At 37.9% G+C, this 15,496-nt stretch overlaps 1 protein-coding gene across 7 annotated transcripts in view; it reads left to right on the top strand.

Moving 5' to 3' along the window:
- The first annotated feature begins 265 nt into the window (after nucleotides 1-265).
- Nucleotides 266-15,496, top strand: part of ankrd27 (ankyrin repeat domain 27 (VPS9 domain)) — a 28,601-nt gene continuing 13,370 nt past the window's right edge. For 4 of the 7 annotated variants that reach the window (XM_074633493.1, XM_074633494.1, XM_074633495.1 and 1 more), the window contains exons 1-9: nucleotides 304-473; nucleotides 4,853-4,975; nucleotides 8,672-8,782; nucleotides 10,108-10,416; nucleotides 10,916-10,975; nucleotides 11,997-12,050; nucleotides 12,618-12,683; nucleotides 12,800-12,876; nucleotides 13,367-13,488. In XM_074633493.1, the coding sequence (XP_074489594.1) occupies nucleotides 4,874-4,975; nucleotides 8,672-8,782; nucleotides 10,108-10,416; nucleotides 10,916-10,975; nucleotides 11,997-12,050; nucleotides 12,618-12,683; nucleotides 12,800-12,876; nucleotides 13,367-13,488 (901 nt within the window). In that variant the 5' untranslated portion in view covers nucleotides 304-473; nucleotides 4,853-4,873. Of the gene's footprint in view, nucleotides 474-2,454; nucleotides 2,605-4,852; nucleotides 4,976-8,671; nucleotides 8,783-10,107; nucleotides 10,417-10,915; nucleotides 10,976-11,996; nucleotides 12,051-12,617; nucleotides 12,684-12,799; nucleotides 12,877-13,366; nucleotides 13,489-15,496 lie in introns of those variants that run through there. The other 3 variants (XM_074633491.1, XM_074633492.1, XM_074633496.1) reach the window with 3 other exon arrangements.

Below are 15,496 nucleotides of genomic sequence, written 5' to 3'. Positions count from 1 at the left end.
CTCGTAATATTATGACTTTATTCTCGTTATATTACGACTTTTTTTCTCGTTAAATTATGACTATATTCTCGTAATATTATGGCAACAGGAATAATGGAGAGAATTTAATTATTAGTAGTATTATAATTGTTATTATTAAAAATGATTAAAAACAAATATTATTTTTTATTTCTTTTTTAAAAAATTATTAGTATTATTTTTTCCTGCCAATCTCCTGCTCCACACTCCAGTAGTCCAGTAGGTGGTGGTAATGCACCTATAAGCTGGTTTACCAACCGCCAATAAACATCAAAGAAGAAGTAGAAGAAGAAGCAGCAGAACCCGGAGCAGAGGCTAACGACCAGCTGATCACAGTAAACAGCTCTACTGACTGACAGGCTGCTGGAGAGGTTTGTCCCGGTTTGTCCCGGATTCTCTCGGTTTATCTCTGCCATGCCCAAACCCGGATGACCTGAGGCTCTCACTGATAACAGGTAAAACACTCATCTTGTTAACCATCGCTCCTGCTAGCTGACGGGTTACTAGTTGACCATGATAACACGTTGATAAGATAACGCGTTGAGGCTACAGTCTTGTTTGTAGCTAGCAGGCTACTTCCGGTCCCCAGTTTGTGAGCCTGAGTCACGTTAGAAGCAGGAATATCTAATTCTCCAGCCTTAGCATTTCATTTACCAAAATATACCCTGTCACTTGTGATGTCCGCCTTGGAGACTGCTGTTTAAAAGCTTCAGCTAATCCCACAACTGAGCCCTGAGTTAACCAAACTCCATTCAAAAAATGTGACATTTAAGTTGAGTTGAGTCAACTCTTAAACTCTTAAAGTTGAGTTCTTGAAAATCATGATTAAATATTTTTTTTATTTATTTTTTTATTATTTTTTTTATAAAACTGCATAAAATCCAGTAAATGAAAAAAACAAACAAGAAATGTGTCAGGAGAGGTCAAGAAGCCACAGGCTTTTTTATACAAAGGACCTCCTCTAAACTAACATCATTTTAAAAATACAACAAAAGTTAAACAACAAGAAGTACACAAAATCTGCAGAAAAACCTAACCAAACAGTGGAAACAATCCAATAAAAACAATAAAATACATTAAAAAAACAGTACAGAAGAAAAGAAAATATATCCTATCATATTTATTTATTTGCACATATATAAAACTGCACAAAATCCAGTAAATGAAAAAAACAAAACAAGAAATGTGTCAGGAGGTCAAGAAGCCACAGGCTTATACAAAGGACCTCCACCCAACCCCAGGAGAAAAAAAAAACAATAACAAAAAAGAAAGAAAGATCTCAACTAACATCATTTTAAAAATACAACAAAGGTTTAACAACAAGAAGTACACAAAATGTGCAGAAAAACTAACCAAACAGTGGAAAACAATCCAATAAAAACAATGAAATACATACAAAATACAGTACAGAAAAAAAAGAAAATACATTTAAACATATCAAAAGATAATTAGACATCATGTGATGATAATTCCCTTTGAAAATGGTCTAAGGATAACAAGCTCTTGATAACATGTATTTCGGTGTTCCATATTTGTACACCACGATATCTCAGGGAGTATTGGCCCTAAATAATAAATACTTTATTTATTTAAAATCCCTATATTCTAACACAGAGAATTTGGTTCACCTCCACTTATATTTTATTACACAAAGGATGGCGTGATCGAGCAGTTTTTAAAGGCAAAAACATGAGATGTTATTAAGTTCAGTTCAGTCAGAAGAATAATTAATTTGTCGAATGTATCAAAAGACGCCAAATATTCTCTAAACGTGTCAGATTTACATTTTTTTTGTGCATTTTACTTGTGTCAAACAAAGAAAAACACTAAAGTGCCAGATTTTTAAATGGAGTTTGGTTTGGCAAAAGAAACCAGAGCTGTAGGGCTACACAAATCTGAACTAGAGCAGGAGATTTCAACCTGTAGCACTTGATGATGTTGTGTATTATAATAACTAAAATACACATCTATTCTGTGGCACTTGGAACATGTTGCAAATTGTTTGTCAATAACGATTTTAGACCTGTTAGTGAAGCCTTTTCCCACTTTTATTTTGTGGATTCATGCAACAAAGATCACAACTCCCGGACATGTGAGCGGCATCTTTATCACCGGGACGCCCTGGAAGTGAAGTCTTGATTTTTAAGTTCTGAGTATCTAAAAATCAAACTATTGATGGTCTCAGCCTGATGTGTGTGGTCAGGAGACATAGTTTGGATGTTTGACCTTAATCTCCTCACTGTTGGTTGTTTGTTCTGCTGCTGCGGGAGCAATCCTCCCGTTCACACACATTTTAAGCTTCAGGCTGATACATCAGCAGCTGGATGGTGGTAATCTAGAGTGTGTGATGTCACGGTGTGTCTGGCTAGAGGGGGCAGACATTCCTCCGCACCACTGACTGAATACGCCGTTAGCTTCAAGCTTGTGAGGTCACGAGGACCATGAGGGGGTCACGTGACTCATTCCTCAGGTTCCTCCCCGCTGAGCTGCGGTGGGGAGTCTGGTCTGTCTCTGCTGGACTGGTTCCAAGTTTGACTGTACTGGAGCTGAGGGAGGGTGAAGCTGATCTCTGAGCAGAGAGATGAGGTGAGTTGAGACAGCGGGAATAGATCCATCTGTTTAGGCTGCTACATCATTGAGATATATGTTCGCATATAGATCAGATCTATTGTACTTATGCCCTCAGAAGCATTTATTTATTATTATTGTTCAGATGACAAGACAATATTTTTATTGTTTAACACTTCTCATTATTATGGTCATGTTTTAAACCATCGTTTCTTTGTATTTCTTGTTTATTTGTGTAGGATTTATATTATTTGACGTGTTGTTTACAGACTTTGTTGCGTAATTTCTCCTTGATGGATGAATTTAAGTATTTTTTAAATGTAATTTGGTGCATCTGGAATAAGGTTTGCTGGTTTGTAGTTAAGACAGGCGATTGGATAAAGTGTTAAAATGTGTATTGTTAGTTTTAAGACATGATAGCGGCACGGCTAGACTGAAATATCTCAACAACTGTTGGATTGATTTCCATGAAATTTCAGACATTCATGTTCCCCTGAGGATGAATCCTACTAACTTTGGTGATACTCTGATTTTTCTCTAGCGCCACCATGAGGTTCACATTTCTGAGTGAAATATCTCAACAACTGTTTGATGGATTGTGATGATTTTTTTTCTTTTATAAGCGAAAAGCTTTATTTTATAATTCAATTCCAACGTGTATCAACATTTCTTTTTTGTTTTTAAAACAAATATTGAAACCAGAAAAATAAAATAAAATAAAATAACATAAGAAATGAATAATTATAGAAAAAAATGTGGTAATGATATATTATTGATAATGAACCAATACTTGTATCAAATATACTTTAACTACATCATAATAATAATAATAATAATAATATTATTTTTATTTTTATTATTATAATGACTAAATGAAAATATTAAAAAAATAATTTAAAGAAATATTAATAGAAAATAAAGGATTGTCATGTAATTTGTTTCAGACATTCATGATCCCTTCAGGATGTATTTTAATAACTTTCCAGAATCCCTTAACTAAAAAATGTTAAATGTTGTATTATAAAATATGTGGGACTGAGTAATGTTATCGTCTGTCCATCAGCAGCTTGACAAGATTTCACGGTGAACAGATCTCCTGTCAAAATGAATGATTAGTTGATTTTCACCAAAATCATCCAGTGACATTTTAAATACTTGAGTATTTTACTGCGTAATTTTTAAAACACCGTACAGCTCTTTACGTTTTACAGCTGCATCTCTGAAAGAATTCTGCTAACTGGCAGAGAAACTGGGGAAAAACAGTTATAAATATTCTGGAAAACAGTCTGAAGGGGACTTTTTGTTTGGCAGCTTCAGTCTCAGCTGATGATTCGAACAAAGTGGTTAATATTATTATAATAATAATAATAAATTTGGAGATGCCAACGAATCACAAGATCAGTTTTGCTTTATTTAGGTTTGTTTTCCTCAAACATCAATCAGCTGTAGCTTGACAAATGTCCAGTATTTACATGTGTTTTTGATCGGAAACTCAGAAGTCACTGTCATACTTTATCTATTAATAATATGTATTTATAGTTAGAGGAGCTGATGATGGTGGTACTGCTCTGGGCATGGTGACGATGGTCTATTGGTCCACTAGACTGAATTATCTCAACAACTATCGGATGGGTTACCCTGAGTTTAGGGCTGCAACTAACGATTATTTTCATTGTCGATTAATCTAGAGATTATTTTTTTTAATTAATCAATTAGTTGTTTGGTCTATAAAATGTCAGAAAATGGCAAGAAATGTGGATCAGTGTTTCCCAAAGCCCAAGATGACTTCCTCAGATGTCTTGTTTTGTCCACAACAAGTAAAATCTGGTCTGCCCTCGCCGAAATTGAGCCAATCGCAATGCACGACTGCAGCTCCAGTTGCACTGCGCATGTGTTAAACCCCAAACCCCAAGACCCGTGTCCGCCCCTGTCCCAGCCTCCTTCCGTAGGCCTTGCCAAAAAAACAGGAAGTAAAACTCCTGAAGAGGCCCAGTCTGCTCTGATTGGCTTGAGAGAAAAATATGGTGGACCGTTGCAAAGGTAGTTCTCAAGCTGTGGCGATATATTCTAATGCGCCTGCATGTGACATAGGAAGGGGAGCCACATCTGAATGGCAGCCCATAAAGAACTGACTGGGTTGTCTTATTTCACTGTTTGTGACATGAGAAAGTGAGTTTTTCATGATATGTCCCCTTTAAATGTCGTCTGACCAAGCAGCACCTTTTGTTTAACCACGTTAATGAGTTCCTTCCATTATCCTCTCCAGGATCCAGACCTCCAGCTCCTTATGGCTGTATATGATGAGAACATCCTGAAGAATCAGTTCTACTTGGCGTTGGAGAAGCAGAGACCGGACCTCTGCAGCCGAGTAGCAGAGCTCCACGGCATCGTGAGTCACACCTGTTACCTGTTACCTGCTCTGTTAAGAGTGTTTTTCTGAAGGATACCACTAAAGCACCAAATCTGTGTAACAAATCAACCCAAAAATTGCTGCAACAATTTATGAGACATAATAGAGCATGGGAATGACCATCATATACTTCTATCATAATGTTCTTAACCCGTATACACTTTCACAACTTATTTAAATTAATTCATTCATGTTTCTTTATGATTTATGAGTAGAACAAGTTGACACAGTGCTGAGCTGCATCTCAAATTAATCTCCAGGTTCCCAGTTTTCATGATGATGTACACCACTTTTATGTAACATCTACTGTTGACCTGCTATCGCCCCCTAAAGACCCCCTGTACCACCCTAAAAAAAGACAAAAACAGATCTTTTGTGGGTCTCAGAGGGTTAAGCATTTAGTGCGCTAAAACCTAGTCCTTTATAGTTCTCCACATTTGTGTTTGGGTAATGCTGGGTATACACATTACAGTTGTTGAGCCGATTATGAGTTGCCGTGACGAATGATTGAGCCAAGTTGGACAAACAAACAAAAACAACAAGCAAATGTCAAAGTAGTGTGATTAGTTAATAGTGTTAGAATAATCCACTTCATGGGGTTTTAGTGGTGAGCCACAGTTCACCTGAAGTCCGCCTCTCCTGCAGCTCTCTCTGTTTGTGTTTAATGACCAGTTTATAGTCCGTTTTACGATCATCTCTTCATCCACCATCTCATCTAAATTTCCTCAGTTTCTTTCCCTTTGCCACTGCTGCCTGGATTGCAGTTTAACTTAGCAAGACATCTCTGTGATGAATGTCTGTGTTGGTGCAGGTGTTTCCTCTAATCAGAGTCTTCCTGTTGTGCAGTGTGTTGTGCTGCTTTCTGGCTGCCAAGACTAAACTGGTGGGAGACAGTCGTCATGTGACGGGCGTCCAGTCTGGGTTGAATTCAGTCTTTAATGTTTGTTCCCAGCTTAATGTGTCATCCTTCAGTCTTTCAGTTTTTATCAGCTGAATGTGACCATCCATCCTGACTTCATTTGTTAGACCTGGCTTCTCAGGAATGAGGAACTGCTCACTATGATGTCAGCGTCTTTCTCAGATTGCATTTTGGAGCTTGTTTATGGCAGTCGAGTGTTTCCTGGTAATACTGCTGGGTTTCTGTCTAATAGGGACTGTAATGTATGGGGGACGGAACCTGCCAAAATAAAAAATACATAGATAAATAAATATGTCATTAAATGTAGCAAAAATAATATTAAAAATAAATGTAGCCATAAATTAATTGATACAATGTGACATAAATTATAATTATTTTTGTATTAATTCTCTTATTTATTTACTCTTCTGTTTCATTTTCCCTTTTATTTATTTATGTATTTATTTTTATTAATCTTTACATTTATGTATTTTTTTATTTATTTATTCTTTATTTTTGCATTTATTTTTGTATTTATGCATAGAGAAATGGGTAAATAAATGTATAAAGAAAAGAATAGAGAAATAAATAAGTTTGTGCAAATAAATAAAGGGTGAAATGCAAAGGGAAAATTGTGGACAAATAAATAATTGCAAAAATACATAAATGAATATATGCATTTAAAAATAATATTAAATAAATAAATAATAAATAAATAAAAAAATAAAAAAAAATAAAAAAATAAGAAGAATACATCAAAGGGAAATTTAAACATAAGAGTAAATAAATTAGGGTATTAATACAAAGATAAATAAATAAAAAAGCAAATTAAAACAGAAAATATCAATTTATGTCACATTTTATCAATTCATTAAGGACTACATTTATTTTTTGTGTTATTTTTGCTACATTTAATGACATATTTATTTATCCATTTATTTATTATTTTGGCAGGTTCCGTCCTCCATAGTAATGAATGTGGGTATGGGATGCCAGGAAAAGGCAAAACACATTTCCTGGTAAGACTCCTTACTGGTGTTAAAATGTGTCCGATCAGGAGACAGAGGCGACTCAGTTTGAAAGTGAAACTACGAGTTTAGCTGTCGGACCACTTCCAGTCTTGAGAGCTATCACTTCAACAATGTTTTTTTTGTTGTGGTTCAACACTCTCTCAGCTACTTCCTCCTCTCTCAGCCCACACTTTCCCTCTCAATGCATTTCTCAGTTTATATCAGGCGGCAACCTCCAGGTCTGAGAAGTGAAGCCTTAAACTTGCATTCTTTCTATCAGCCAGCAGGGGGCGACTCCTCTGGTTGCTAAAATAAATTTGATTGTATAGGAGTCGATGAGAAAATGAGCCTACTTCACACTTGATTTATTACCTCAGTAAACATTGTAAACATGAGTTTATGGTCTCAATCTCTAGTTTCAAGTCTTCTTCACTACAGCATGATGTTCATTTAGTAAATTATGGTCCCATTTAGAGTCAGATAGACCATAAAGCAGGGGATGCTTTAGGGCGGGGCTACTTTGTGATTGACAGGTCGCTACCACGGCGTTGTCCGGTCTGGGAGTTGTCCGTGTTTTCGTCGTAGAACTTTAACCCTTTCACAGTGTGTTTTCAGTTCATCAAAGTTAATTAGAACATTTAGGTCGTCTAAAAATTCTGCGTTCGGTTGTACTTAGCTCCACCCTCTCGTGTCACTTCTGGTCGCAAAAAAACAAGCTGGCGGCGGCCAAAAACCAAGAAGGAAACGGACAAAAACCAAGATGGAGACGTCCATAATGCCGAACTCGAGGCTTCAAAACCACAGTCCACAAACCAACGGGTGACGTCACGGTGACCACGTCCACTTAGTATAATACAGTCTGCGGTTATATAGATACATGATTATTCGGGGAAGGTGACAGAATTAGATTTACATTTATTTAAGGTTGTCAGTCAGACGAAACTTTAAAAGCCAAGCAAGAAGATGCAGCCGCTGTGAAAATCCCCAAATATCAAATGACCTAAACGACAGCATAGTTGCTTGTTAAAACATGTCATCAGATGAGGATCAGATGTCTTAATGTCGGCCAGCAGCAGCTCTGACTCATCAGGACTCCTCTGGAAACTCAGATGATCTGCACATCGTCAAAACATCAGCACAACACAGAAAAATGCATCTAACTGGATTACAGCTTCTAATACGCATTTCACAGCAGACTGCTGACCTGGAAGATCACTTGTAAAAGATAGGGATGCACCGATACCGGATCAGATATGGGGCTGATCCTGACTCAAATAGCTGGATTGGATATCGGTGACAATGGGGCCGATCTATTAAATTCAATTCTATGTTTGTATGCTAAATACATTATAGACTGGAATTTTAATTGAAGTTTGGAGCAATTTGTTGCTGCATTAAAAGAATTTGAATTTGAACTCCTGTTAATTTTGAAGATTTCTTATCAAGTTGCTGGTGTACGATTTATATCTATGTATTTATATGTTACATTTAGTTTTACAAAGTTAAGAAAGCAATGTTTAAGTCAGGCCTGATTTTCCTCCTTTCTGCTACATCATCGGGATCAGTTTCCTCTGCTGTCAGCGTGTTGTTAAAAAGACAACTTCCAGCCACAAAAAGAATTTTGCTGTTCCGAGTGAACACAAAGTCACGAACTATGATGAAGCAAATCAGAAATATTGGATATAGTTCAGATAGGTCGGTTTAAATCTGCGTTGAGTGATTTATAATCTGAATGGAGAAGTTAAATGTTTTGTGTCCCACCTGCAGGTTCTGGTGCCGTGTTGTGGAAGTTTGACCGTCAGCAGCTTCTCAGACTCTCAGTTCGACAGCTATGTCCTGCAGCCGGTGGAGGACGGATACCAGACTCTGGATGGAAAGGTTTGTCCTGCTTCACTTCATCTTCACTTCATCAACATCAGCTCCATCAGAGACACTTCAAACTCACAAATTAGTTTTCTGACAGGACGACAAAACAAACATTTCGGTAACACTTTATAATAACCATCATTAATAAATGGGAAATTGATAGTTAATTAAAATTAGTTAGTTTACTGGTAATAAACATCTTTCAGTTTATTGTTTCACACATTATAGCATTGTCTATACTATATTACAAGTATTTGTTAATGGTTAATACATGTTTTTTAAAGCATCTACAAAACATTATTTAGATATTTGTAACACTTTGTCAATGGTTAATAATTGGTTTCTGGTTTTAAAAATGATTTCTTAAAGGTTTACAAATCATTTGGTAATCATTTAATATAGTATATCAAATGTTATAATGTGTGCAACAATAACCTGATAATAAATACTTTATTAATGTTATCGTCCTGTGATGACATTTTTCTGTGAAAACCTGTTTTTGTGGTTCCAGACTAAAACAAAGTGTTTCTGTCCCAAGATTCAAAACAACTCTACGCCTGTTGTGTGCTCAAAAGTCCAGTTTGGATCCAACTTCAAAGTCTGATTTAAAAGCATGATGATCTTGTTAGCTACTTCAAAATCAAGTGACTTTTCTAAAACTGTAACTAAAACAAGAGTTGGCTGTTCCAAATGTTTTAATAAGCATAATCTGACAGGCAGGAAATATTCATTATGTTTCTGATCATAAGTAAATCCCATGACATCCCACAGTCTGTTGTGCATCTCACAGCCGGATATCTCTTCTTCCTCCTGAATTAAGACACATCGATGAGCCTCACTGTGTCACTGGGTGACTTGTTCATTCATTACCATGAACACTTGAACGTGGGTGTCTGCGTCATCGTTTTCAAAGGTCTCCGTTTCTCTCCGTCCAGACTAAAACGCAACCCCGGACTTTTAAAACTAGAACGAGGTCAGCAGCGGTTTCAAACGTCTCCGTTTTAGGGGCTCAAAAACACCGTTGTAGTGTCGACGCTAGCCATAAACGTAGCAAAAGTTATGCGTTTAAAAACGAAAATGTATTAGTGTGGATGTAGTATGAGAGACACAGACAGGAAGTCAGAAAGTGTAGAGAGACGGACCAAGACGTCGTTGGTTTGGGTCTTTTCATGGGATTTGCTGAAAAATCGAACAATATAGAAAAACATAAGATTATCCTTTTTAAAACATTTAAATACTTTATTTAATATGATGATAATCCTGATTTGGGTACTTTCCTTTATAATAAATACTGTACACCTGCTAACCAGAGGTGTTGGTCTTGTTGTGTGTTCCAGGAGGTGCGGATCCAGAACAGGCAGGTCCTGCTGGGGTCCGACTTCCCGGCTCCCTCATCGGTCCCCATCCTGTTTGAGGAAACCTTCTACAACGACCAGGAGCAGAGCTACAGCATCCTGTGCATCTCCAGGCCCGTCGAGGAGGAGCCGAGCCCGGCCGAGCTGGGCCCGCCGCCCCCTTACTGCCTGAAGAGCCTGGAGGACGTAAGGGAGTTCCTGGGACGCCACGCCCAGAAACTGGACAAATTCATCCACGGCTTCTGTCAGGCCTTCAGAGAGCAGGAGAGGAAGGGACTCCGACACCACATAGTAGGACAAAACACTCTTCCTTTCACTTCTTCACCTTCTTTTCCTTGTTCTGTCTTCTTCATCCTTCTTCCATCTTCTTCTTCTTTGTCCTCTTTCCTTCTGCCACTTCCTTCCTTTTCCTCACCTCTTCTTCTTCTTCCCTGTTTGTCCCTCAGCTGTTCTTTTTATTCCATTTCTTTTTCCTTTTACCTTTCTGCATTATACTTATTTTTCAACTGTTTTTTTAAAATATCATTCTAATGATAAAACTTTAACCATGCAGGACTTATTTGGAGAAAAAGCATAAAGCAAATCATTTTATTAAAAAATTCTAATGCAGCTTTTGTGTTTGAGCGTTAAACATTTGAATTGTCTTGACAGTCAAAGTGGAGAAAATCTCATTTAATTTTTCCTGTAGCAGTAATTATAACCTGAAGAATAATTCAGTTTGACTTTTAGAAGATGAAAATATTTTATTACAGATATACTGACAGCCCTCCTGTCTTCTCTCTCCACTCAGGACTCAGTGAACGGTCTTTACACTAAATGTCTTCAGTGTCTGCTGAGAGACTCTCGTCTGGTGAGTAGAACCTGAACCTGCAGCACCAGCTGTTGGAGATAATGGGAGGTGTTGGGTTAGAGATGTAGACTCAATTCAGGTGCAGGATTTTCTTTGGAAACTCACATTTCTATACTGAATATGACAGAATAGTTCAACAGGACATGTCCCACTTAGAAAGATCTCTCATAATACACCGGTTCCCATTTAAAACAACTGGGATTGAAAGTTTATTCTTGACCTACAGAGCAGCAGGTGACAAAAACAATCAGACCACAATCTCCACTCGGTCGCTGCTCTGGAGCTTTCGATAGTGTAGGAGCTGTGAAAGAATTCAGAAAGGAGTGACGTTTGTAGTAGGGCTGTTAAAGTTACTGTGATAATAGCACGTTAATGAATTTTTTTGTTTTTAACGCCACTAATTTCTTTAACGCATCAACTTCAGATTTTTAGGTTGTAGCGGGCTCTGTTTTAAAGCTAGAATGAAGATACTGGTGTCAAATGATATCATGGTGTGGATGTAGCCTTAAAGTGGTGTTTTTGTTTTATTCTTTGTGGAGAAACTCTGTTTCACAGATCTGTCGATTAAATGAACTAATTGATTAGTCAACAAAACCGTAGGAGTGTTACACCAAATTCACACCAGGCAGCAGCGAAGTGCGGCTCACCGCAGTAATTAAAATTTTTTCAGCGTTTGTTGACCAAGAATTTCTTTGGTCATGGACAGCCTTAAAAATCACCCACGGGGCCTGAAAGTTTATCCCAGTAATTTACCGGGAACTATGTGTGGAAGAGGCTTAAAGGACCTTCATGAGCTGTGAACGATGTTACCCCTGAACTGTGGTAAGAAGATGTAGATCAGTAATGACGCCACAGGATACCAGAGCGTCCTGTTAGGCCTCTAATACGATCTTCTGTGTCTTAATTATCTGCCTGATCACAGTAACAGGAGGAGTTGCATCACATCCTGAGTAGTGAGTCAGGACGCATCTCTCTGAATTTACTGCTCTGATGAATGGGTTTCTTTTTTTTTTTCTAACAGAAACTTCTGGCGAAGCAGGAGCTTCAGATGACTCTCCTCAAACAGGCGGTAGAGGTAACATCACTACTCAGAGATATTACATGTCAACCTCACCCTCTCTAGTTTCAGTGAAGACGCATGTGTTTATGGGTTGAAGTTTGTTTCTGAAGCATGTTTCATGTAAAACTGAGCTCACTATCAGACAGACAACATGAATATTTCCATGTAAACACAGATGAAAATTAAGCTCTTGACTTTGATTTTAAATGAGTGTAACGTACAGCAGAGTGTACAAACCCATGCGGTATTTTTAGTTAAAGGTGTAACCTGAGATTTTCCAGGCTCTGAACTAGGGCTGCAAATAACGATTATTTTCATTGTCGATTAATCTGTTGATTATTTTCTTGATTAATTGATTTGTTGTTTGGTCTATAAAATGTTAGATAATGGTGAAAACGTCGTCGTCCTCAAATGTCTTGTTTCTCCACAACTCAAAGATATTCAGTTTAATGTCATAGAGGAGTAAAGAAACCAGAAAATATTCACATTTAAGAAGCTCCAATCAGAGAATTTAAACTTTTTCTTAAAAAAAACTTCCTCACAGCTGTTGTGTGAACTAAAATGTTTTTCTTCTCATCCCAGATGTATGTTCATCATGGTATCCATGATTTAATTTTTAACTTCGTGGGAACGCTTGAAGCCAGCCAGGTATGTTTGAGTTCTCTCTGACCGACAAGATCAAAGAGTATAGAAGCAAAGAGACGAAACAGCCGCTAGATGTGAGAGTAGAGTGTTTTCATGTCGATGCTCTCGTGTCTGTTCAGGATGCTGCCTTCAACAAAACCACCAGGAGTCTACAGGAGCTGCAGCAGAAAGAGCTGGGAGTGAAACCTGAGTTCAGGTCAGTTCAACATGTTTATGCATCATCTGTTTATGTTCCACGTCCTCCGACTGGACTAGTGTGGACCATTATGAAGGTGAAACATTTTAGGTTGTGTGGTGCATTCAAGAGTACTCAGACGTCTGAGAACTTATGTGTATCCGCCAAGAAGCGCCACATTGATGAGTCAAATTAAATCCAGAAGACAAACAACAAAACTGTTGTGATTTTTGTAATTTTTTTATGTTTCAAAGTTTGCTGTCAACAACTGTCTCTCAAATCTCAGATTCATTCATTGATTGAGTGATTTAATTTATTGACTCAATTAATCCATACATGTACTTTGTTCTCCAAGATGCAAACTGATTTCATCCTTCAATATAAATGAATAAGACAAAGAATGTGCCAACTGAATGAACTATTCTGCTCACTATGACTATCTACATCTAAATATATCTCCAAACTAAAGAGCTGTTATTGTATTTTTTCTGCTGTTGTTGTGTTTCTGCAGTATAAACTTGTCTCGGGCAAAGAGAGAGCTGAGTCAGCTCAACCAGCAGACCTCCCCCCTCCTCAAACTGCTCTGCCTGCGCCGAGTCGTCCTGACCGCCACCCAGACGCCCAGAGCCAGTGGTACGTTTTCTGATCTCCACCTCAGCATCAGAACAATAACCCTCCTGATGTTTAGGTTGAACGGAATGAATCTGATGACTGTAACTCAATTCTACTGCGATTTAACTCTTATTAGTCAGAAGATGCTGCACATTTATATGTTGATAACAGTCAAGGCTGTCAAAGTTAGTGTTAATAACGACTTAACGCAAATTTGTTTTAACGCCACTTATTTCTTTAACGCATTAACATAACTTGCCATTTTTAATTAACCCTTAAAAAATACGATGGGCTGCCGATCTTGGAGGAGATAGTGGGCTCAGTTTTAAAGCTGGACTGAAGAAATCATATGAAACTAGAAAACCTAAGGAATCATGATGAACTATGGACAATCATGCAGTTCTTATCAACATGGGAGTGGCCAAATATGCTGCTTTATGCAAATGTATGCATATATTTATTATTGGAAATCAATTAACAACACAAAAAAATGACAAATATTGTCCGGAAACCCTCACAGGTACTGCATTTAGCATTACAAATATGCTCAAATCATAACATGGCAAACTGCAGCCCAACAGGCAACAACAGCTGTCAGTGTGCTGACTTGACTATGACTTGCCCCAAACTGCATGTGATTATCATAAAGTGGGCATGTCTGTAAAGGGGAGACTCGTGGGTACCCATAGAACCCATTTTCATTCACATATCTTGAGGTCAGAGGTCAAGGGACCACTTTGAAAATGGCCATGACAGTTTTTCCTCGCCAAAATTTAGAGTAAGTTTGGAGCATTATTTATCCTCCTTCGCGATAAGCTAGACATAGATAAGCTATGACATGGTTGATACCAATGGATTCTTTAGGTTTTATAGTTTCATATGATATCAGTATCTTTACTCTAGCTCTTAAACTGAGTCACTACAACCCTAAACATCACAAGTTGTGTTAATGCGTTAAGAAATTAGTGGCGGTAAAACAAATTTGTGTTAACGCGTTATCGCCCTAATCGTGATTATATATTTTAATCGATTGACAGCCCTATTTTTTTTTATCTCAAGATCACGAGTTACTTATTTCGTTATCTCAAGAAAACAAGTTTTGTTATTTTGAGATAATCAACCCGATATCACGAGAAAACAAATGGTTGTTTCCTCTTATTTTTTATAATGTTTATCAGGAATCAGGAGTGGCATGCCAGCGTGCATAGATGGCGTCTTGAGTCACAACCGCAGCAATTGATTTAAGCTGAAATTCAAGGAGTACTATTCGCTATGAAATTTAGTTACTATAAAAAAAGTCCCCTTTATGTCTTTGTATCTCTGCTACACATTTATTTCTGGTGACCTCTGTGGACAGGCGGACTGAACTCTCCGCGATCTCTGAGCGTCCTCTCACTGTCTGTAATCAGATCAGCACGCAGGACAATACCTGCTCTGTCAGCCTTTAACGTATTTGTCCTGTTTGCTTTGGGAATATAAGCTTATTGGCCCACAACACCCCTCGCTGTCCGCCTGCAGCGCTGTACGATCCGCTCCTAATTAATGTTTGTCAAGCGACCAATTTAGTAATTTGGTTTGAACAGAGGGAGAGTGTCCGGCAGCGTCAGGACTTCATGTGCTTGTGCGTTTTCAGTGTTTCACCGAGCTGAGTGCAGGTTTGGGAGGCTACTTTAAAATGTAGTCCACGGTTAACCCACTACCCAACAGCTTTTCATCATTTTCTCTCCTGTGACAGCGAGTTTCTTTCCCCCAAAAGGGAGCGCAGCCTCGGCGATGACGCCTTGCTGGTCTGGTCTATAGCTTGGAGCCATAAAGCCCCTCTATTAGATCTTTTTTAGGACACAACGGGAACAAATTGGAGATCAGTGTTTTTGGATTTATTGTTGGTGCAACCAACTACATAGCAACTTTTTAGCATAGCGTTATAACTATTGTATATTTGTCATTTTAATCTCAGAGAATGAGTTTTTTTTCTCGTAGATTTACAAATTTAATCTTGGAGTTTTTCTCTGAACATCACCCCCCATCA

The sequence above is a fragment of the Sebastes fasciatus genome, chromosome 4, assembly GCF_043250625.1.
Source record: "Sebastes fasciatus isolate fSebFas1 chromosome 4, fSebFas1.pri, whole genome shotgun sequence".
Taxonomy (NCBI): domain Eukaryota; kingdom Metazoa; phylum Chordata; class Actinopteri; order Perciformes; family Sebastidae; genus Sebastes; species Sebastes fasciatus.
The sequence above is the reverse complement of the archived record's forward strand: the minus strand, read 5'-3'. Positions and strand labels throughout refer to the sequence as shown.